The 23,989-nt window shown below is 30.1% G+C and overlaps 1 protein-coding gene across 2 annotated transcripts; it reads left to right on the forward strand.

The window, feature by feature from the left end:
* The first annotated feature begins 3,530 nt into the window (after positions 1-3,530).
* On the forward strand, positions 3,531-18,786 carry LOC100210984 (heterogeneous nuclear ribonucleoprotein U-like protein 1). Of its 2 annotated transcripts, XM_065799003.1 has the most exons (11): positions 8,643-9,153; positions 9,307-9,378; positions 10,764-10,899; positions 12,176-12,264; positions 13,902-14,041; positions 14,456-14,926; positions 17,032-17,154; positions 17,243-17,368; positions 17,468-17,645; positions 17,745-17,948; positions 18,033-18,786. In XM_065799003.1, exons 3-11 carry the CDS (start codon positions 10,778-10,780, stop codon positions 18,593-18,595), a joined length of 2,016 nt encoding a protein of 671 aa, XP_065655075.1. In that variant the 5' UTR covers positions 8,643-9,153; positions 9,307-9,378; positions 10,764-10,777; the 3' UTR covers positions 18,596-18,786. The 2 variants fall into 2 exon arrangements, with proteins under 2 accessions (XP_065655074.1, XP_065655075.1); XM_065799002.1 differs by lacking the exons at positions 8,643-9,153; positions 9,307-9,378 and adding an exon at positions 3,531-4,326.
* Positions 18,787-23,989: the final 5,203 nt, after the last annotated feature.

Consider the following 23,989-nt stretch of genomic DNA (forward strand, 5'->3'; position numbering starts at 1 on the left):
GAGAATGTCAAATATTAGAGGTTGCAGTGATGGTCTTTTCGAACTGAACAATCATAAACAACTCGCATTTTTGTTGACTTAACATTTTCTTTGATTACAGCTTGATTTCGGTACCATTTCCAATATTCCCTCGTTGATCTGCTCCTTCATTATGTCATTATGTCATTATACTTCATTATATCATTAAACTGCTCTAGTTTTTTAAGTTTTACCAATTAAGCTGTTGTACTTTTTAACCTTTTAATGACCAGATCTCTGTTATTTGGCAGTTTAACAGCAATCCTTTTTCCAAGGCATTCTGGTTTCATAATATCCTTCGTTGGTTTAGTGCAGATTTTCGCTAAAGTCTTGGTGGAACATTGATTCACTGTTTGTGTCGGATAATCCAAGCACTTCTAAACCACACATTTGCTTGAACTCCTCATGACCCGTATTCAATAAGAAACTTTTTTCAATACCAGAACTTAATTGTGTTCGTCTCCCACAAAGAGTCCATCCCAACAAGCTCCGGGATCTTTATCCGGATTTTTTCCCAGAACTACCGGTTCCATAGTTTTTATTCGCTGATAATCAGCAGTACCGAGTATTAGTAACGTGAACAGGTTGCAATTCGTCACTTCCTTCGTCATCGCTAAATTTCAGTCTCCTTATTTTTGCAAATTGCTTCTTTACATCCTTGATCATCGGGTTGGGTAAGAAGGTTAGTATTTTCTTTTCTGCATTGGTACATTTGACCTTGATGCAAAATTCCGGTATAGTTATTGATTCTAGCGTGACGTTATATAATTCCACACGCTTGTCCACCGTTCCATATAGCTGTTCAATGCTTTTATGTTCCTTTTGTATAGGTTTCAACTTCAGTTTTGTTAACAAGTTCGTACATATATAAGAACTTCCAGCCCTTGTATCCAACATTATCCTCGCTTTTTCCCCGTTTACTTTTGCAATCACTGTCGGGTGAATAGTTGTACTAGCATTAAACACTGTTCCCATGGTTTCTATTTTGTTTTCTAATTTACTATCCATTGTTGCATTTCCATTTTGACAAATGGACATGTGATGTTTTTTATTACACTTCCTGCATCCTCTCGAATGACTATTTGCTGCCGAAAGTCCCTAACCAATACAGTTGTAACATAACCTTTTGCTCGTTAAAATCTCCTTGCGTCTTGCAACGTTTTGCACTTTTGTGCAATCTTCGCTTTTGTGATTTTCTAACCCACAGAAGATACATCCATGTTTACCTACGCTTGTGATAATTACTTTATCATAATGACCGCCATTGTATTGTTTGAATGCAGTGCTTCAATGTTCATAAGATCTTGACAGTACGTTTGCGTTCTTTTTATCGAATTTTACTTGTTCATCGCTTGAGTTAAAAGTTGAGTTTAATGGATTTCTTTCTATGTATTTTTGCAACTTTTCGACAAGTTGCTCCAGTCCCCATTCTTCCCATCCGTCATCGTTTTGTGTTAGTATTTCACGAACTGGTCCAAGTTTATCCATTAATGAATACACAAACGATTGAGCAGTTTGCAGTTTGTTCATCGTTTTCAATGTTTTTACTGTTCTTGCAAGTTTATTATAGAAGTCGTGAACGTCTTTGATTTTGTACGTGTTGTGTATAGCCGTTATTCCTTCAAGATCTTTAATCAACGCTTTGTGAACCCAAATATCTTTTTCTATAAGTGTCTTGTAATATACGTTTTGCTTCATTGTACCCATCCAATGAATGTGGTAAACCAAGTATGTCCTCTCTGGGTTTTCCTTCGACGAGTTCTAGTAAGTAACTGAATTTGCTAATGTTTGATATGTTTGAATTGTCGACTTCTACCGTGAATTGATTTCAAAATCGTAACCAATTTTTATAGTCGCCATTAAACTTTGAAGTTGTATACTTTTAAAGCTTGACTGATTGCTGAGTAGCTTCGTTTGCGTTTCCAAGAGATTTACGAAATGTTTCTTTTTTAGTTTCCTTAGGTACCATTTAGTTTTTTTTCATTTTTAGTTTCCTTAGGTACCATTCTTCATCGCTTTGAAGTTTTCGCAATGAAGCTTGTTCCGCTTCTTTTTGAATCGTTAACTGCTGTTCCATAATTTGTTTTTCATATTCAAATTTTTTGACACATTCGTTTTTATTTATTGTGCCCACCATTTGTCCACCATTTTGTTTTTAATTTCAATTGCTGCTTCTACTTCCATTATTGGTTTTGAAAGCCATTCTTCTACCAAATCGACGTTTTCGCCGTCGTCAAGCATTTTTCTGATCAGCTCATCCTTCGCCATTTCGAATCTTGCTAACAGGCTTGTTATTTTGTCTACTGCCAAAACTATGCTTGATTTGTCGCCATTTATCGTGTTGCGTTCTATGACTTTAATGTTCATTTTTAACATGTTGATTTCTCTCTGGTAATTTTGTTCTTGGTCCATTTTTGCGTATTCGTAAATTTCGTTTGTTCTGGCAGGGTCGCTACCTTTTAGTGTGGGGAATTCGTAAAGGTTTCCCAGAGACACTAATGAATCACTGTTTTTTAAAACGTATATTATTGTATTATTATCTGACTGCGAATATATTATTTATAAATATCATCCTCCTTATATAAAATTCAGAACTACAAAATAATATATTATTAACTTTAAATACATGTAATTACGTTGGAATAATTTTCCAATACCTTCACGAATACCGCATTATTACAAATACATTAATGTTAATATTAAATACAACCGCTAATTGTTTGCTAGTATCTTGGAAGACGTAGTTCACAACATAGATTAATAGATTTTTGGTGCGTACGATATAGCGACTAAAGAAGGGTTACTCATTCCTGTAGCGCACCGCGATGCAGCAACCTTTTTTACCCATCATCATGGATTCGTCCTAAACTCAAATATGGAGCGATATGTGGGCAGCATATCGAGGTTTAGCAGCGCAAGGTTTTCAACATGGTACAGTAAACAATACTTTACATTTTGTTGATCCCGCAACAAATGCTACAACAAGCAGGGTTGAGGTAACCTGGCAAAGAAGCAAAGCTAAATTTAAATGTTTGGGTCCACAAATAGTGAAATGATTCCCGATTATTTGTCAGAATTTATGTGGGCGCAACGTTTTAAAGAACACTCTTATTTTCACTTTTGGAACCAAGTTGTAGAGAATATCCCATTTGATTATTATTTTTGTATATAGTAACATTTGTCTATCTAAAATCATTGATATATTTAAAAAAATATGTATATAATCTGAAAATAAAATAAAAAATTATTGAAATTCGAAGTTTTTTAAAGAAAAAAAATACTAAAATAAAAAGAAAATACACAACGGATTTCTCCATAAAATGTTTTAGCGAAATAAAAACCGGGCTATAAAGTTTTTTCAATGATTGATTACATGTTTACCGCCTTAGGTCGTGTTTCAAAAAAGATGGCGATATTTTTTTTACACTTCAACATCAAATTAGAGAACTTTCCTTTGGTTTTTAAGTCTATGTTTTTGTACGATTCTTAATCTGGATAAAATTCTCTATCATAATCAAATATAAAAATAGGGCGGTAGAGATGTAAAATAGCGCCTTCTATTCGCACCTTAAAAAACGTGCGAATAAAGACACACTTCGAAAAATAATTATCTCCTCTGAAGTAACAAAAGCCGACTTTTTTACGGCGAAAAACCATTGGCTTAAAAAAAAGTCACGGCTTGTTTAAGAAGATCAATTTATGTTTGTTTCGCCGAAACGTTAATAGTGGAGATTCGCCTTTAAGTACCACTTTTAAACTCGAAGTCTGGTAACGATGTAATCTTTTCTGTTCAAGCACACCACTTGGTGAGAAAGTTTCGCTGGGACGTATAATATTAAACAATGAGTGAACTTACTCCTTCTGTTATTAAAAAACTGAAAGTTACAGAATTAAAATCTGAGTTAGCTAAAAGAAATCTTAGTTTAAAGGGTAAAAAAGATGAGTTAGTTTTACGATTAATAGACTTTATTAACAATGGCTCAGAGAGCAAACTACAAAGTGAAGATAATGAAAATGAAGATATAGATTCCTCGAATGCTAATCTCGAATCTTCTGAAGATTCAAGTCAGAATACTTTAAATGATTCTCAGCAAGAGTTTTTGAATGATGATATTGCAGAAGAAAACCAATTCCAGAAAATGGATGATTCAACAGTTACTTCTGAATCAGAAAAAAATCAATCTCATACAACGGAAACATCGAATAATGAAGCAGAATCGATGGATACCAATGAAACAAAAAGTGATGCTATAAATCTTGAACCCAGTGAAGAGAAAGTAGAAACTGTAGATAATCAAAAAGAAAAAGGTATTATTTATTAAACAATAAAGTTCAATGTATTCCTTATGCTCATTAATCAAAACATTTCCATGTACTATGTAATAATAATTTAACTATGTTACAGTAATATAACTATGTTATAGTATAAAAAAAGTTAATGCAATGTTATATATTCTAAAATTGTTTAATTCATAAATTATTGCGTGCAATCTTTATTAACAAACTTAGAACAAGTTATTTTGAGCTCAATAAAATAAATTTTTTTATAATTGATAAGCAATAATTAAGTTTCCATCAATTTAATGACGCAAGTTTTATGTTGATTAAGATTCATATAATCATAAGTGTAGGTCTGAGAATAGAGAGGAAATAGTATAATTTCAAAATTGAAACTGCTTTAAATCGTAGGCATAGGTTATTTTTTAGCAAATTTTTTTTTAGCAAAATTTGAAAAAGTTGTTAAAGAAAAACTTTATTAAGCAATTTAATATTATATTATTAAGTGTAAATTTCTTTATGCCTTTCATTAAGTGTCAGTTGATTTATTCATTTATGTATATATCTAACGATGCGAGAATACTTATTTTTTGTTTAAAAAAATTATGCATTTATTTAGAAAAAAGGTCAACTTATATTTTGATATATTTCATGGTTATTATAAATAAAAAAGTGTGTACTTTTATATTGCAAATCCTTAATGTTTTTCTATAAACCACCTTATTAAAATTAAAAGGTTTCTTTGTATCATTTATTGAACAACCCATAATGAAAGTTTGAAATTAATTTGATGTGCCGATATTGAATTTAAGTTTCCTGCAGCGCACAAGGTATTGCTATGAATATACAAATTTGGAGCTTTGTTACCCTGAATTTGCGTATGTAAAATTTTACAGAGCGTGAGCTTTATTGGTGTAAAGTACTTATTCTCTTATTTTGTATCAATTTCCCAATTACTTTGTATCAATTTGTATCAATTTCCCAATTAAATTTCCCAATTAACTTTGTATCAATTTCCCAATTAAATCAATTTCCCAATTACACCAATTCTTTTACTGTTATATCTATAGATTTTGATGTCAATTTACTACTAATTATATTTTTCAAATATAATGAGTAATAAAGAATCTATATATATAATTTTTTCATTAAACTCTATAATATAATTTTTTAATTACACGAAGAAAAAAATTATAAAAATGTAAACTTTTGTAGAGGATTTTTTCAAAAAAATTTAAATTTACTTAAAAGTTTGTTTGTGTTTTGGGTCATACATAAAATGTATAAAAGCATAAAATATATTTTATTTCGATTCTGAGAAATCTGATTCTGAGCTTCTAAGAAAATTATTATTTATGCTGATTTTTTCAGGTATTAAATTAGTTTTTTATTATTTAGGGTAAAAATATAGTTATTTTATAGTTTACTAATATGGTTTGAATATTAGATAGTTTTTAATAATTTTTATGACCTGTGGGAAAAAATGAGCTTGTGCTCTTTTTATTTTTTTTTATTTTGGTGTTCATTCAAGATCATGGTAAGGTTTTGTTAAAACTTTTGCTACTACTATACAGCTGCTGTTTCTTTTTATCTTTTCTACCAGAACAAAACTTCAGAGAACTGAAGTCTTTTTTAATAAAGCAAGAAATTCAAAAGTATCTGGCGCCATATTTCTGCCAAGCTCCATTCTCAGATTAATCATGTAAAAACTTCTATTATAGATGTAGCTCTTTATTATTATTTTTTGAATTAAATTTATACAATATTTGAAGGTAGTATGGACACCCTCATTATCAAGTATAATATGACCATTAAAAACAGAACAAAAATAAATCAATGCAATAGTTTCTTTTGATTCAAATATTGAGACAGGTTTCCAAAAGGAAGTTATGTCTATTAAGCATTAGATTAAAGCATTGAGGTATGAGCTATTGTTCTTTTTATACCAAAGGCTATTAATAAAGTCTGGCATGTTGTTCATTTTCATAAACATGCTGCAATAAGATCTTGGGTGGCACAATGTTTCATCCTTAGTTCTGTTCTATATCTATATTGGTGGTTTTCCTAATAATCTTATGTCTACAATTTGCTGATATTGCAATGAATTTAAAAAAACATTTGTGACTTTCATTTCTAAAACAATTATTTATGTTTAAACAATTTTGAGAATGGGTGTGATATGTTTTATAACTTGTGTACTTTTTATATTTAATTATTGAAGCCATATTTATTATTAGTAAAAATCGTATTTTTAATGATATTATAAGGACTTAATCAAATAATACTTTTTATGTTATAATGTATGTAACATAATATGAACATATTGAAATATTAATTTTTTTTTTAATTTCAATTTACCTCCTTATGGCCATGAATGCCACTACAGTCAAGGAGGCTACTTTAGTTGTGGTTACAACCCCCTCTCAACTCTATAACTGTGAAATGCAAATCTTGACTAACAAGGCTGCTGGGCGGCCTTGTTTAGCAAGTTGAAACAAGAATTGCAGAAATCTAATGTTACATTTCAATCTCATATAATAATAATCTAAATCGGTATTAGTTATTAATGTTGAAATAGTTTATCAGTTGTGGTGTATCACATGTAATGTATCACACGCGGTAGTAGTGTAGTGAAAGAAAACTCGCTTCTTAAGCGAGAGTTTCTGAGTTTAATACTCACCATGTCCCTGGTAGTACTGTACTCAATTTATTTTTTTGCAAAGGCCTAGTTTATCAAGGTTTGTAATTCAATATTTAATATGTAAAAGTTGTTCCCTCTAAATATAAGAAAAATGAGATTTAAGATTTAATAATAAGCAAAAATTTTTATTTAATACAGTGAAGTGTAATGTATACCTTATATGATTACAATAAAAAATCATAGTTATATTAAAAGTTTTAAAATTGCGCGTTTCAAGAGGAGACTTTTATTTTGATGTGGTTATTAAGTATTAATCATCAAACAAGCTTTTTATTAGAGGTAGTCTGCTACGTCTGTGCTAAAAATGAGAAAATTCCAATTGTATGCATTAAACTCTATATGTTGGCATTTTAATGGTTTTCTTTAATGAACTTTCCAGTGTGGGTGAATGTTTGTGCAACATGACACATATTGGCGTGCGTGACATTGAAAAATCAAACAGCATAACAAAGACGCCAAGACATTAGATAATAGATGGCAATTGAGCAAAATTATCTAATTAAGCTGGAATGTTGAATTGAAGAAATAGCTAATAGCTTTCATCATTAATTTTTTTAATTTTTTTTGTTTAAAAAACTTGAGCATAATACAAATATTTGAAGTATGCAGATGGTTGAAATGTTTTTAATGCGAAAACATTTGAAGTAGATACATTTTACAAATGAAGTCAAATGCTGGAAAATTCATCTTACAAAGATTTATCTTGCAAAGACAACTTACCTTAAAAATAAAAGTTCTCAGGAATTGTTACTTAGATCCTTGCATATAAAAAAAGAAATATCTCTGTTAATTAAATTTAGATCTATTTGTTTTATTTCCATATAAACTGATTTTTAAAAAACTATTTTTCGGTTGCATTTTGAGTAAATTATTGGTTTCAAAAATCTTTGGTGAAGTTTTTTTTTTAACCCTTTTAACAATTTTCTACTTACCTTTTGAAGTCACTATAAGTTTGTTCCTTTGAATGTTTTTCATTAAAGCAAGTAAAGTATTTTCATTATATGCATTAAAGTTGCCTTTTTCCATTTAAAGTTGAATTAAAAACTAGGGCTCTAAGGATCAACACTCAAATTTCTGATATGTATTTAAATCTTAATATCAAATATTAAGTATTTAAAAAAAATAAAAACAAGTAATTAAATTAGTGAAGAATTTTTTGTGTCACTTTAAAATTTTCTTTTGCTATAATCAAAGCATATACTTAGAGGAGTGTATTTTTTCAGTATGTTTACTATTTTTAAATCAAATTTATTTCCTTAAGCCATTATTAAGCGATCATCATCTAAAAGTTTTTGTGTTTTAAGTATACCATGTTTCAATATATATGTTCATATATATTCAATATATGTGTTGATATATATATATATATATATATATATATATATATATATATATATATATTACATGCACAATGCATCAATACTTTAATGTTATTTTTATAGGTGTCTTAGTAGTTCATGGTAATGCTAACTTATTTAAGCTTGTATTTTATTTTATTTTTCTAATAAAAAAAACTTCCCTGGGGTAGAATTGTAAACTAAATTTTTGATCAATGTTTTAGTAACCAAAATTATTTTGCTTCTTTTTTTAACTTATTTGTTTTGTGATTATTCAGGTTATTATTCCCATATATTTTCTTTTGTTTAGATTTTTAATGAATATAGAATCAAAGAATACATGGAAGGTACATGCTTCAAGTGGTGTACAAATTTACTACCATATTGAAGTTTGTTTCTATTTAATACAATATTTAGCATCAGCAAAAATTAAAAGAAGTTTAACTTAAAAAAGCTGTATAACGAAGCAACAAGCTCTTTTGATCCTTCGAAGCTGCAAGATCTTTTTCAGTATTTAAAAAAAAGATCCTGTTCAAGGAAAATTAAGAGTTTTTCAATTATTTTGTATGGCAAGAGTTTTTGACTTCAAAAAGACATGCTTTATTGATTTTTAGGCAAGATAATATATTTCATTTAAAGAGTTGTTTGAAATTTTAAGGCTAGACAATTATATTTGAGCAAGATGTAAAGAAATAAGTTAAACATGGTTTAAAAATAGTCACTGTTCGTATTGAGGATATTTATTTGCTATTGGAAATTTCGAGTGCAAGCGTATTCATTTCAATTGTCCAAAACTGAAGTCAAACCCTATAAGTTATTGTATGAACAGATTTTTATACTGTTAAACAAGTTACTTTTATTCATTTATATATAATTAGTCGTTTCAGACCTACTTGGTCCAGGCTATTTGTATTTGATATTTATAGTTAGGCTCTATATGTTCTACTTGGTTTCTATTCGGTGTTTTTCCAGCGCTTTGACTGGGTTTGACAATTTCTTCGATGAAAACTTATCATGGTGTTCGTCCTACTGCTTCATGATGGGGTAGTAATTCGCATTATTTAGTAACAGATTTATTAAAAATGTGTATTATTGACCCAGTTGGTCGAGGCTGTTACAATATCTCTTAAATCTATTTAATTTACCATGTTATTATTTCATTAAAAAGCACCTGTTTTCAAATTTTAATCATTATACAACCTAAGGCAAAATTTTAGATTGACATCTTATGTCTCAGCTTAAAATAAAAATATGAAATTGTTAACACATTACATGTGATTCTTCATATCGCTTTAAAAGATTCTAACTCTAAATTATCAATGGTGCGTGTGTTGTGTGGTTCATTTAAATATATGTATATATCAATCAATAAATGCGTACTTAGGTCAGTGTGGTGCTAGCTCCACAAGCTATTCAGAAAATTTGTATGGTCATATTTTTATACTGTTTAAAATTTCAATTTTGTAGTTGCACTAAGCAATCTTAATATAAGCTCATTATGATGATCTATATAAGGCACTTTAAATAAAAGAAGTTTATTTGACTAAACCTAATATGGTTTAGTCAAATAAACTGCAGCATAGCATTTACTTTTACTTTAACTAAAATGTATTTATCTGCTTTGGTTGTAATAAGATTACTGGAAAATTAAAGTTAATGAAAGAGAACATGCCGGCCATAAATCATCATCTTCAGGTAGGAAGGATGTGCGATTAAATGCTATTCTGTGGTGCTCTGTGATAAGACTGTTAAGACTTCTTGGAGCACCTAAATAACTAATAATGTGCAGGAAAATAATCTTTTTTTTTTTTTTTTTCCATTAAGTTATTTGTTATTATCTTTATCTTGAATTATCTGAGTGAAGATTTATTATACATAGTCTTCTAAAATAAGTTTAATTTATAAAAATACTTTTTTTGAAAATTCTTGCAAGCTTATTTGAGTTTTTTAGTATGCACAAAACATGGCATTTAATGTGCAGCTTTCAAATCCTTTAAATTTTAACTCAATTTTTCACTGAAATTGATTGGCAAGAATTTTACTACATACATGCAAGTTCAGGCAAGCAGTATGCACATATGAAGGTGATCTGTTATAGTAAAATTGCACTTCATACCTTAAACTGTGCAAAATATACAAGTACAATGCTGACCTAAATACGCAGTGTGTGAGTGTATGTATATATGTGTAGGCAATACCTCTAAAATATCTATTGTTTATTATGGATATTTAACTTTAAGATTAAGCTTAATCTATTAGGTGTTATTTTATAAGTTGTTGCATATAAGTTGTTTAATATAAATATCTCTATTTATAAATATTTAGGTGTTTTTGCAATTTTACACTACTTTAAGATAAATATGTTTTGGTTATTTACCCTTTAAGTTAAGTAACTTTCGTGGTTAGTAAAGTGCAATAATTAATTTTAGATGAGGATTGGGTGATGGTAGAGCCACTATCAATTGAGGAAGTTAAAGAAGCAGAGAGTTCTGTTAGTGAAGGTAAACTTGCTGATAGAAGTTCTCATGAAAATTTTAAAGAAGAACAAAAACAAGAAGTTAAGTTGTAAGTTTTTATTTTTGTTTTTTTTGTTTTATTATTTTGTTATTTTTATTATTATTTTTTGTTTTTTATATTATTTTATTTGTTTTATTATTTGTTTATTCCTAATATTTTAAATTTATACAAATTTCAATTATATTTTATAAATATTTATATATTACTTTATGTATAAATATTCCTAACGCTATAATATATTCTCAACAAGAAATTTCTTAAGTTCTGCATTTAAAAAGTTTATCATGTGTAAATAATTAAGTTATTTAAGTTATGTGTAAATAATTAAGTATTTAACAAAACAGTTGTTATATTTATCAGTACTAAAATAAAATATCTTCAGGTTTGATTTGTTTATTAACTAAAATATTCCGAACTATATAATGAAAGTACTAATTTTCTACCTTAGAAATTTATACCTGTAAGGTAGAAAATTGTATGACAAACAGGCTTTGTGGTGAATAAAAAATGCTTAATGCATTTTTCTAATGGAATTTTTGATGTCATATATTTCTTTTTATTTGCTTTTCATATTTAACGACATTAATTTGCACTTCATTTTACTAAATTATTGCAAAACTAATTTAATTGAATAATTTACTTTAAACAATGTAGAAATGTTATTATGTAATAATAATGTTATCAAATGTTTACTTACCTTACAAATATTCTCATGCTTGCTAGATTACTTTGCTTAGATTTTTTTAAATTTAAATTCTAAATAAATTAATTTGTACAGAATTTATAAAAAAAAGTTTGTTTTGCCCTATTTTAATTTAAATTAAATATTGCTTTACCATTGCTATTTTAATTATTTTATCCAAAATTTAAATAAAATGTTAGTTTTTTGGTTTGTTTTTCTTTTAACAACTTTATTTAGAATTTAAATACAATGTTCTTTTTACTGTTTTTATTTTAATTTAAAATAAAAACAGCAAAAAGAACATTGTATTTATTGTTTGCTTTATCATTTTTAATTAATTTAAAATAACAAATAAAGTTTAGTTTAAATTCTGAGGTTGCCAAAAAATTGCCAACCTAAGACACTGTCAGGTTCGCATCGCCAAAAGCTAACCCTAATTCTAAGGGCTGCTACCTTAAGGGTGAAATTTCTGCTTCTTTTCTTTTAAGAGTATATCTTTTATAGGTTGAATTTTAGACTGTTTTTTTAAGAGTATACTTTTTATAGGTTGAGTTATAGACTCTTTGTTTTAAAATAATTGTCTATAGTGTCTATAATGTATATATATAAGAACATATAAAGTTATATATTTTATTTTCTCAGACAAGATAAGTTAGTTGAGGTTGAGGAAGAGAGTGATGCCTTTCAAGAAGTTTATCATCCACCTGAAGATATAGTTGCATTAGATGGGTGTAAGTATTGTTTATAAGTTTTAAAATATTTTAGAGATGGTCTGTCTCTTTACTTATTGTTGTATTAAATTTGTTTTGATCTATTCTATTTAAACCTATTGTATTTTAATTTAAACTAAACTTTAAGTGACTGTGGTTCTTAACATATTTGTTAAGAAAATAAAGTTGAAAGACTTTATTTTCTTATTTGTTTTGTTTTTTGTTTTTAACTAATTTAATCGCAACAAGTCTGCAAGTAACCACCATTTAAGTTATAAAGAAAACAAAAAGTACTGTTTAAGAACAAGACAAAAAAAGCAAGATGAATAAATAAACAGATATTCTGAAAGGATGTGACTTTGTCAAATGAGTTAAGTGAGAACAAGTTTTGGTTGATGAAACAAGAGAAATCACCTTAATATATTTTTGGACCTTGTTCATAAGAGAATGGCGTCATTAGAAGAATTGCCTTAAATGACAGCGGCACTCCATATAGAAATAAATAAGACATTTGTAGAAGTAGAGAATGGAATCATTTGTAAGAAAATGGCGTGTGTGATAAAGAGAAGTAACCTCAACATATGCTGATTTTGTAATGGATTGTATTTATGAGAGGTCTGTAGTGAATAATAATTTGAGGAAACCTGAAGCAGCGACTCAGTAAGAGTAATGTTGTATATCAATATAGGATTATTCTTCGTATTACAATAGTTGTTTGAAGTTAATAACTGAGTTTAGCGGGAGTTAAAATTCATGATTTATAAAGCAAATTTATGGATGAGATTAGCGTGCCCAACTTTATTAAAAGCCTTTGAGATATCAAAAGCACAACAGAGCTATTCTGTTATTGTTTAACAATTCAGTTGAACAATAGAACTATTTTTATTATGTTTTTATTTTTTTTTAATAATTTTTTGTTTTAGTTTAGCTGTAGAATAAGAGGATAAAATATTGATTATCAGAGAGTAAGTTGTTAGTTAATTAAAAACTCAAAAACCTTTCTAATAATAGAGAGGAGACTGATTGGGTGATAAAAGGATCAGAGTGTTCTCCAGTCTTTAAAAATTAGAACCACATATGCTATTTTCTAATAGGTAGAAAAAAAAGGTTCAGTTAAGCACTTATTAAATAGTTTATAATGTAAATAGTAAATAAAGAGTATTAAAGTGAGTTCTGGAAAAAAAAACTTGTAAAACTGTGTCAGGACATCTCACTGTTAGCTTCAGAACTATTTAACTTAGTTTTAACTTTGTACCCTCATTAGAAGATAACAGGAAAAGTTGGATAGCAGCTATCAAAGCTGCTATCCAACCTTTATCACCATTATATGTAGATAGAGTGATGTTGACAAAAGTTTTTTGCTTACCCCTGAAGACAGAGGTCTTTACTCAAGTCAGAGTTAACTTTCTAACTTTAGTCTAAAAAAGCTAATCCTACAAGGCAGCAGCAGGGTATGAGACAGATTTAACTGTTATCAGTGCATAGTGATTGTAATGATCTTAATTCTGACCTATGTTCTACTCTATTTGCTTCTTTATTTAAGAGTATTTTTTTTTTTAAGTTTATTGATAACTGCTTTCTATAAAATATAATTAAAAATTAATCATGGATAAAAGCTAAATATAAATTTTTGATGTACTGTACTTTTTTTTTTTTAGATACTAATGACTTGCATTTTGTTATTAGTGGTAATGGATTATTTGGCCATACATTAGTTAAAAATGGCTTTAGTTATTTGTGGGCTGGAGCTCGAGCTAATAAAGGTGCAAAGTCTGGAAAAGTTGGATATGAAGTAAAGGTAAGAAATATTTGCATTAAGCAGAGCTATCAAAAGTATAATAAACAAGATTAAAAATAAATACTTAGAGCTTTTGTATTTGGATCATTGCCATTTAGTTTTTCTGTGGGTTGTGTCAGGTCTCACCTAGAAATTAAATTATAAAATCACGCAGATGTTGTTACACATTGTGGTTACTGTGTTATTACAGATGTTATTACACATTGTGTCACTGTGTTATTACAGATGTTATTACACATTGTGGTTATGTTTGTTATTTTAATTATTTTTAATCTAAAGTTGAAATTTTCTTTTAATAAATAGTTTTATATCTAGTTACAAATTTGTATTTATTTAAATTTAAATACTAAAGTGAATTATAAATCAAATTATGAATGTGAATATTTTATGAAAATTAAAAACTTTTTTTTTTAGATTCTAGCTGCCCAACCTGTCGATTTACCTGCTAATGAAACTCCTATTCATGCTGTTAGAATTGGTTGGTCCTCAGAACAATCATCACTACAGTTAGGTGAGTCTACTCACTCTTATGGCTTTGAAAGTACTGGAAAAGTTTGTGCTTCGTCTAAATTCTTTAATTATGGCGAAAGTTATAAAGAAGGTGATGTTATTGGGACATACTTAGACTTGGAAAGTGAGCCTAAAACTCTGAAATATACCAAAAATGGAAAAGATTTAGGTGTTGCTGTGTCTTTGACTAAAAAAGAAGAAAAACCATTATTTCCTCAATTATTTCTAAGAAATATGAAGGTTGAAATTAATTTTGGATCAAAAGAGGAATCTTGGCATGAGCCACTTGAAGGATACAAATTTATTCAAAATGTTCCTAAAGAGAATTTAGTGTCATTAACTTACAAATATCCTGAGACACGTGAATCTTGTGAGGTATCTTATTGATTTTACACATGCACGTTCATATACACTATAGTTAGGGTGACCATATTTAAAAAGACAAAACTGCATCAATTGGAATGATAAAAAGGGGTGAAAATGGGCAGTGACCTCCGAGGGCCCAAAACTGGACTAAAGAAGACCAAAAATCTTTTTTTTTCTTCATATATATATTATATTCTAATTTTGTATTTATTGATTTATTTTATATTTTTTCAAATAACCAACACAAATGGTAAACATTTTAATTTTTCCTGGTGGTCATTTCTTATAAACTTCTAATCTTTAGAGAAATTTTTGTTGTAAAACACATTTATACCTTAACATTTTAGCTAGTTAAAAACTAGTTTAAAAAAATATTGAATTATTAAGTGACTGGGGCCCCAGCCCCAGCTTAAAATGAAATTTTTTGCAAATCCGGCCCTGGCAAAATTATAAGATTTAGCAGGGGTTAATAGCCGGGGCTAGAAAAAAAATTTATAATTCTTTATATATTATAATTTATACTTATATTTACTATTTATTAAATTCTGGCTATATATTTATGCCAGTATTTAATAAATAGGGACAGATACAGTAAAAAGGTGCAACTTGTTGAATAAGAAGCCAAGCAAGATTGAGTTTTAGTGTGTTGTAATAGAGATAGTAGCTTGTTTGAGCATTGACCATGATTAGAGAAATAGCATAAAAGAGGAAGGCTAAAGCCTGATGGTGATGATGATGATGCAGGGTGGCCAGCGGCCTGGAAAAGTCAGGGAAATTCTAAGTTAAAAAAGTCTGGGAATGTGTTAAATTTTCAGTATGGATTGTATGTAACAGTTTCAGTATGTAACATATTTTTTGTGTATTAAATACTAAAAATATTTAAAGCATTTATTTAAAGTAAACAAATTCTAGGAAAACTTTTATTATTTGTGTAAATTTTGTGTGATTTTATTTGTCTTTTTGTTGCTAAATATGTGATACTTATATTGGTAAGTCAGGGAAATTTGATTGTAGTCAGGGAAAATCAAATCAAAAATTGCTTGGCCATCCTGTCATGATGGCAATGATGATGATGACGATAATCATGGTGATGGTAATGAGGATGATAATCATGATGGTAATGAGGATTATGATCATGGTGATTATAATGATTTTTATATATGCATATATATACAAAATATAACATGAATTAAAAAAAAATTTGTACTTTAAGATGTATAAATGCTTATGCATCCCCGTTCACAAATCCGGCCCTGGCTATATTTTATCAAACCCGGCCCTGGTCAAATATCAACCCTGGTCATTTACTACATTGAATTTTAATCTTAAATTTAAAAAAAATCTGACATTTAATTTAAGTAAAAAGAAATATCTGGAACAAAGAATTTTAAGTTTATTTTAAAGCAAGAGATATATATTCCAATAATATTCCTATGGATTATCCATAGAAATCCATTTAGCTAATGACCAACAGTTAAATAATAAATACAAATAAATGGTTCTTTTATCAACTTTACTCCTTTATTGATTTTGCAAAATTGAAAACATGCTAATGCATTAAAACTTGTAATTATGATATTCTAAAACTTAAGTTATTAATTGCCTGGTTTGTTTAAACGTTTGTTTTTTCCACTATGTGGTTTTAAGTAAGTCGTTTTTTTATAGTAATGTTAATAAATAAAATTCAAAAAAAAATTTTTTCAATTAATTTAAAAATATAAACAAGCAGTAGTTTCAATGGCCTTATTTTTGTTTTTTATTTTTATTTTTGGGACACCAAAAAGCTTACCTAAAATTAAGACAATCCCTAAATACCGAGGATGTCTGGTCACCCTAACTAGCTCATATAGGTATAAATTTTCCAGTCTAAACCTTTGCAAAAAGAAAAGTAAACAGAATAATGGAAAAAAGATTGCTGTTCTAACCTAATCATTTAGTTGATCTAAAAACAGCAAAATTGAATAACAACCTAGCTAAACAAATTAACTGATGTTGTTTGCTTCAAACTAGAACCATATATAAGTTTTCTTATATAAATATATAATAATATAATTTATAAGTTATATTTTTTGTTTAAAGTTTGACTTATGATGTTTATTCTTACAAAATATTAGGTCATTATGATGGTTGGTTTACCTAACGCTGGTAAATCAAACTGGGTCAGAAAGTATAGGGATTCTCATCCTGAAAAGCTTTACAATGTCATTGGTGTCACCCATATTCTTGAGAGATGTTTGGTAAGTTTTTAAGTCGTTAATAAGTTAATAAACGTTTTTAAGTCATTTTTTAATTTACTTAATTTGAATTGAATTTATTTCATTTCAGCTTTCTGGAAACCCAAGGAAAAAAACAGACGAGGGACATGAAGCATTCATGAAAAATGTTATTCGTGTTCTAGCCATGCTCTATAAAATATGTCCAAAGACAAAAAGAAACTATATATATGATCAGGTTTGTGTTATATTTTAATGAATGAACGCCATATCATTTTATTATTTTTATATTTTTGTTTGTACCATAGTATTTTAAAATGGTATTTTGCTTTTCTAGAACAATGTTTACAAAATTGCTCAAATTACTAAAATGGAAGCATTTACTGGATTTAAACGCAAGGCAGTTGTTGTTGTCCCAACTCATGATAATTTACGCAAAAGAACGTCAGATTCTAAAAGAAAAGCAGATGGGTATCTTCATGATGTTCCTTTTGGCGATCTCTGTGACATGAAGTGTTAGTTTAATTTATTAAAGTTTTTTTGTATCTATAATGGTTAATTTATATTTAAAAAAATTTATTGTAGCTATATTAACTTTAATTAATAAATATCAGGTAATTTTCACATTCCGGAAGTTGGAGAAATATTTAGTGAAGTCGTTTATCCTGAACTCGATGAAAGAAATGCAACGAAAACGGTTAGTGATTACAAAAGCGACGGCGAAAGAGCCAAGCGAACTGGTCGCGATGAAAATTACCAGCGAAAACGCTCAAGAAACGACGATAGAAATTATGGTAGAGACAGGTTTAATAACCGAAGTAAGTTTAGCTCTTATTAATAGTTCAAACATTAACATAAAACATTTAAATTTTCTTGCAACCATTATTTTGAATTAATTTTAGGCAGGGATCGTAGAGACGATGGTTGGAAAAAAAGCGGCAGTGGTTACGGTGTTTATAGCAACAGTCCTGGTGCAAAAGGCAACCAAGCAAGTGGCTTCAATAAAAATGTAAGTAATCAAGGTAGCGGTTTTAAGCGTGGCCGTGATAGTCAAGATCGTCGCCATGGTGGAATCGCAAGCGGTGGTGGTGGTTACAGGCAAAATTCTTCTTATGGTAGCAGTTATGGAAAGAGTGGTGGCGGGTCTTATAGGGGTAGTTCTGGTAACTATGGCTCCTCTGGGGGTGGAAGCTATGGATCAAATTACGGTTCATACGGCAACTCGTATTCTTCAGGTGGTTACGGAAGCGGAGGAAGTTATGGTGGCTATGGAAGTTCTTACAATCAAACAAGTAGTCGAACAGGTTCAGGACAAGGAGGGTGGAGCCAATCAGGCGGAAGTTACAACCTTCAGCCATCCACAAATCAGTGGGGTTCGTCTTCGGGTCAATGGGGAAGCGGATACAACTCGAACAATAGCTATAGTAGTAATTACAATAATGGAAATAGCTATGGGGGGTGGTAAATTTGGCTATTGACATTATGTTTGGGTGGCCTACGACTCAAAAACCTTTTTTGTTTCTGTAGAAAAATAAAGTGAACGTTATGTACATATTTATGCAGCTGTCGATATAAAAGTGTAAAAGAGATTTTTTTATTAATGTGTAATGAGTATCCGTCAACTTTTATTCTAAATAAAAGATTCTGCTTTGGAAATGTACACCGTAATCATTATTTCCAATTTATGGTAAAAAATAGAGTTTTTCTATTTATTATGTGGGTCGGACGCGCAGTGGTGTGATTAATCGGTTTTAGCGTTTATAAATATTTTTTATACATTTAATATATATATTTAAAAAATTTTTAAAAACAACATTTTAAAAATCGACTAAGAAGTTAAAAAAATAGTTCAGTGACCCATGGACTTACTGTACAAAACCTGGACTTGTTGAAAATGCATAGGGCGCGCGAGATTTAAAATGAAGATCTTATGAACCTACAACTAAGAACTCGATACGATGTGCGCTTAACATTTTCAGTAATTGACCTTCAGGTAGTGTGCTTACAAATCCATGGGTCCCAAGAAAAAAATTACTTTTTAGTTTAGTTACGCTAATAATTTGTGTGCATATACATACTACTGTGATCAAAAAGTAAGGTTAATTTTTTTATAAAATGAAAAATCTTTATTTATTCTTCCAAATCTGTATCGTCCCCCTCCAAATAATCCCCCCCCCCCCCTGCCCCATTGCATTTTTGCCAACGTTTTTTCCAGTCTTCGAAGCATGCCGAAAAGTCCTCGGTAAGGGATAGCCTTCAATGCGCGTGCCGATTCACGTTGGATTTCTTCAATGGACTCAAAACGATTTCCCCGGAGTGGTCTCTTGAGCGTTGGGAACAGCCAGAAGTCACACGGTGCTAAGTCGGGCGAATACGGTGGTTGTGGAGCAACATGGGTAGAGTTTTTGGCGAAAAACTCACGAAGAACCAGTGCTGTGTGCGAAGGCGCATTATCGTGGTGCAAAATCCAAGAGTTATTGGCCCATAATTCCGGTCTCTTTTTGCGAATAGCTTCACGCAAACGTCGCATAACGCTTAAATAATATTCCTTGTTGACAGTTTGGCCAGGTGGAAGGAATTCGTAGTGCACGACACCACAATATTCAAAGAAAACAGTCGACATGACCTTGATTTTTGAGCGACTTTTACGTGGTTGCTTCGGTCTCGGCTCGCCTTTTTCACGGTATTCAATCGATTGGTCGGTTGTTTCAGGGTCGTATGCGTAGACCCAAGTCTCATCGCCAGTAATAATTTGTTTGTAGACGTCTTGATAGTCAGAAAGTATTGCTTCACACGTTTTAACGCGACGCTCTGTTTCAAAGAAATTGAGAAATTTCGGCACCAAACGTGATTTGAGTCTTCTGAGGCCCAAATAATCCTTCAAAATCGCTTGCACCGACTCAAATGATATTCCAACCACGTCAACAAGGTCTCGAATGGTTAACCGACGATTTGCAAGCACCAATTCTTTGATTTTGTTGATGTGGCGATCATCAATCGAAGTCGATGGTCGTCCGGAGCGTTCCAAGTTATCAACACGTTCTCGGCCTTCTTTGAAGTCTTTGTACCACTTGTAAACATTTTTTAGAGACATAGTCTCTTCACCGAAGGCCTTTTGCAACATTCGATACGTTTCAGCAGCAGAAATATCATTCCGCAAACAAAATTTAATAGCACTTCTTTGCTCAACAAAATTAGACATCGTGAAAATCGCCGAATGCACTTTTGGTACTTCAGAAACAAGCGTAAACAAAAAAAAAAAATTATGAGTTTGACATGTAATTTGGCGCAAATGTTAATGACATTCCTACCAACTTAAAAATAAAAAAGATTGGACGATTCGAATAAGGCGGGAAGTTTAAATTAAAAATTCACCTTACTTTTTGATCACAGTAGTACATTCTTGTTTGACCTCTACTTTACGATGTAAATTTGTTTAAAATAACCGTCTCAGCTCATTGTATTATTTTGGTTACAAATATTCGGTGATTTTATTATCTGCGAGCAAAATATTAAAACAAAGTCCTTAATCAGGCCAAAGAAGATTTCATTAGGAACTTGAGACCGGATCGAGACAGTTCGAACTAAATGCTGTCGACTGTATCCAATTTCCGTCAATAAATTGTTAATCTTTGACGATGATTCGTGCTTCATACTTAACCACTCTTCGATTAATGGAAAAGATATTTATTATTCAAGTGATGTTTCTCCAACGCTAACAAGTGTCAAATTCAACCCCACTGCATAATATGAAAAGAAATTACTCGTTTGGATTTGCTTTTCCGATAAAGGAATATCCTCGCCAATATTCAGAGAAAGTGACTTTTTAATCAACCAAGAAGTCTACAAAAATGATTGTATCAAAAACAAACTAATTCCATTTATCAAAAAGCATCATTCTGATGGTGAATACATATTTTGGCCTGATCTGGCATGTCTCATTACGCAAAATATGTACATAATTACAAGAATGAGAAAAAGATCATTTTTGTCAAAAAAGAAGAAAACCCTGCAAATGTACCTGAATGTCGTCCGATTGAGGATTTTTGGAGTTTTCTCAAAGGAAAAGTGTATGTGAATAATTGGAAAGCTGATAAGCTCGAGAAATTGCACAACAGAATAAAGTATTGTCTTTCTAAAATGGAAAAATCTCTTGTTTTATGGCGCCTTTGTGAGTCAACTCGGTGCCGTTTAGGTTACATAAGACACAATTGTTTGATTGAAAAAAATTAATATGCAGATAAATTGCCCACCTAAAATACTATTTTTTTCTTTTGTAAATAAAGTTTTTATCTCATGTACATGAGTTATGCCCCTTCAAAGTTTTTACCATTTTTTATAACCCGTTATAAAAGCTTAAAATCTACTTTTTAAAAATATATAACAGTAATAGTCGAAAATAAGCGGAAAACACAAAAAATTAAAGTTAAAAAACGTAAATTTTTGTTTTTAATAAATACAAATCGTTCGAATCTCTCCTTAACAACGTTGAGTTAGTTATTGATTTTTGAAAGTTACTTTAAATCTTACTAACAATATTTATTCCATTTAAAGTTTTAAATTTTTAATTTAGATTAGTATTGTTATTTTACTCAATATAAATATAGAATTAGTTGAAAAAAATGAAGCTTTAAAGACGATATAAAGATGACTGGTTGAGTGATAATAACTTTAAAGATTGGTTAAAAAAAGATCTTAAAGTTGATGTGTGGTTTGTCACCAGTCAATAGAACCAGGCCCTTTCAGAGGTTTGGAGAGGCCTGGGTCAGTTTTAAATTGGAGACCCCAAAAGGAAGATTTGCGTAAAATTTGCGCATAATGCAATGCAAGTTTAATGCAAAGCCATTTAAGTCTTCAGATAGGTCGGGACCAAATAAATGTATAACTTTCAGAATAAATGCAATTATTTAGACAGACCGTCACTCACAGATTTGGCGCTTTTTGTGCGTTTATCAAGCCAACTAGCCAAGAAATGTGCTAGTCTACTAATTAATTGGGAGGGTACGAGTGGAGTGTTACACTGTTACTATATTTTGAATGTTACAATTCAGATTTCACAAATGTACGATTCGTACATGAAAAATTATTCATTGATTTTTATTAATTGGTTTTTTTCAATAGGTAACTATTTGCAAACCACTATAAATAAATAATTAAATTATGGTCACATTTTGAAAATGAAATTTGAAGAAATTCACTTATTAGTGAAATTTTATTAAACAGAATGAATTAGTTTAGTTTAATTTTCACAAATGCCTTTCTTGCTTTTTGTTTTTAAAATGCAGCAATTATATTTGAAAAATCCAGTTTTCGTGCAATATCATAATTTATATTCGGCATAGCAAGTCCATTCAACCGTTCCTGCCCCATAGTTAAACGATGATAAATTTTTATCTGCTTTAAATGATTAAATGTGCGTTCGCCCGAAGCCGTCGATGCAGGCAAACTGATGAAAATGCGTAATCCAATTGTAATGTTTGGAAGGACACCTGAAAGACCAAGTCCAAGAATTTCTTCCAGCAACTTTTTTGGCGCGCAGTTTAGTTTAAAATTAACATCATAGGTTTTTTTAAGAAATAAAACCCCATTTTCAAGTTCTTGTGAGATTTCTTTGTCATATTTGCTGAAAATGTTGAGCAGCCAATACGAGATCTTTGTCATTCAAATTTTTAAACTGCCATAGAAATCCAAACAGTTTACAAATTTCTTGTAACAACTGAAATCGTCGCGTGAGACTAGAATGAATCGAGTCAATGATGATAAAATATACATTGATTTTAAAATACAGCTCGACATCATCTTGACTTGGCAAAAGACAATTTGTTAAAAACTCACATAAAACACCAATATTTCTTGTAACAAATTTTGACTCGGTTAAAATCTTATCAAATTGTTCACGCAACCTTTGAATATACTTACATTTGATCAAGCGCGCCCGATGATGATGGCCCGACATGTGGCTCCCCCTCTGATAGGGCCTGAATAGAACTCTTTAAGTGGGAGCTCTGCCTTGACAGATCACGCAAAAGGAACGAAGCACAATATAGAATTAAAAAAAGTGAAATGATTCTTTGCAAAGCCAAAAAAGAAAAGTTCTATACCATCTGTCTTTTCTGACTCTAATGAGTCAGTTACAGAAAAATAAAAGACATTAGACTCGTGTATCAAAAAACTAGATGTTACTATGGCTGAAATTATTTGGCAGCTTAAAAATGCGGATAGTGGTTTTTCTTTACGCTCAAATGATGACTTAAGCTATGTTTTTACAGCTATGTTTCTGAACAGTGCCTTAGCTTCACAATTTCAGATGGGTCGAATCAAAGATTCATACAAGTTATATAATGGTTTAGCTCCTTATTTTAAATCAGTTTTGTTAGAAATTTTAAAATAGTCAGACATCTGTGTCTATTCTTTTGATGAGAGTTTAAATGAGGTCACTCAATCTTCTGAAATGGATATTTATATTAAATTCTGAGATGTTAATAGAAATCATGTCAATGTCCGTTATTTTAGATCAAGTTTTTTACGTCATACAACACACCATAACTTATTATATTTTACATGATAGTCCTGCGAGGAGAGAAGACTATAAGTCTGTTACTGATTCTTTTGTCTATCCTATTAACTTCTGATCAACAAGGTAACTACTTCTACTGTACTAGCACCATTCAAAACAAAAATTCACATGCTTATGACACGCTTTCACATGCTTAAGACACGCTTAAGTTTTTACATGACATTTAGTTACTGGCAATTATAATAAGACAGACGACATTCGTTGTGAAACATCTGACTCGCTGACTGATGCAAAAGTATTGACATGAGAACAAATATGACTAGATATGATTTTAAATGTTTT

Source organism: Hydra vulgaris, chromosome 06 (assembly GCF_038396675.1).
Source record: "Hydra vulgaris chromosome 06, alternate assembly HydraT2T_AEP".
Taxonomy (NCBI): domain Eukaryota; kingdom Metazoa; phylum Cnidaria; class Hydrozoa; order Anthoathecata; family Hydridae; genus Hydra; species Hydra vulgaris.

Excerpts from the sequence above, each read along its gene's own strand:
- LOC100210984 (XM_065799002.1), top strand. The coding sequence starts at position 3,861 with ATGAGTGAACTTACTCCTTCTGTTATTAAAAAACTGAAAGTTACAGAA. Across the intron at positions 4,327-10,763 it reads AGATAATCAAAAAGAAAAAG|ATGAGGATTGGGTGATGGTA; the intron begins GTATTATTTATT and ends AATTAATTTTAG. Across the intron at positions 12,265-13,901 it reads TATAGTTGCATTAGATGGGT|ATACTAATGACTTGCATTTT; the intron begins GTAAGTATTGTT and ends TTTTTTTTTTAG.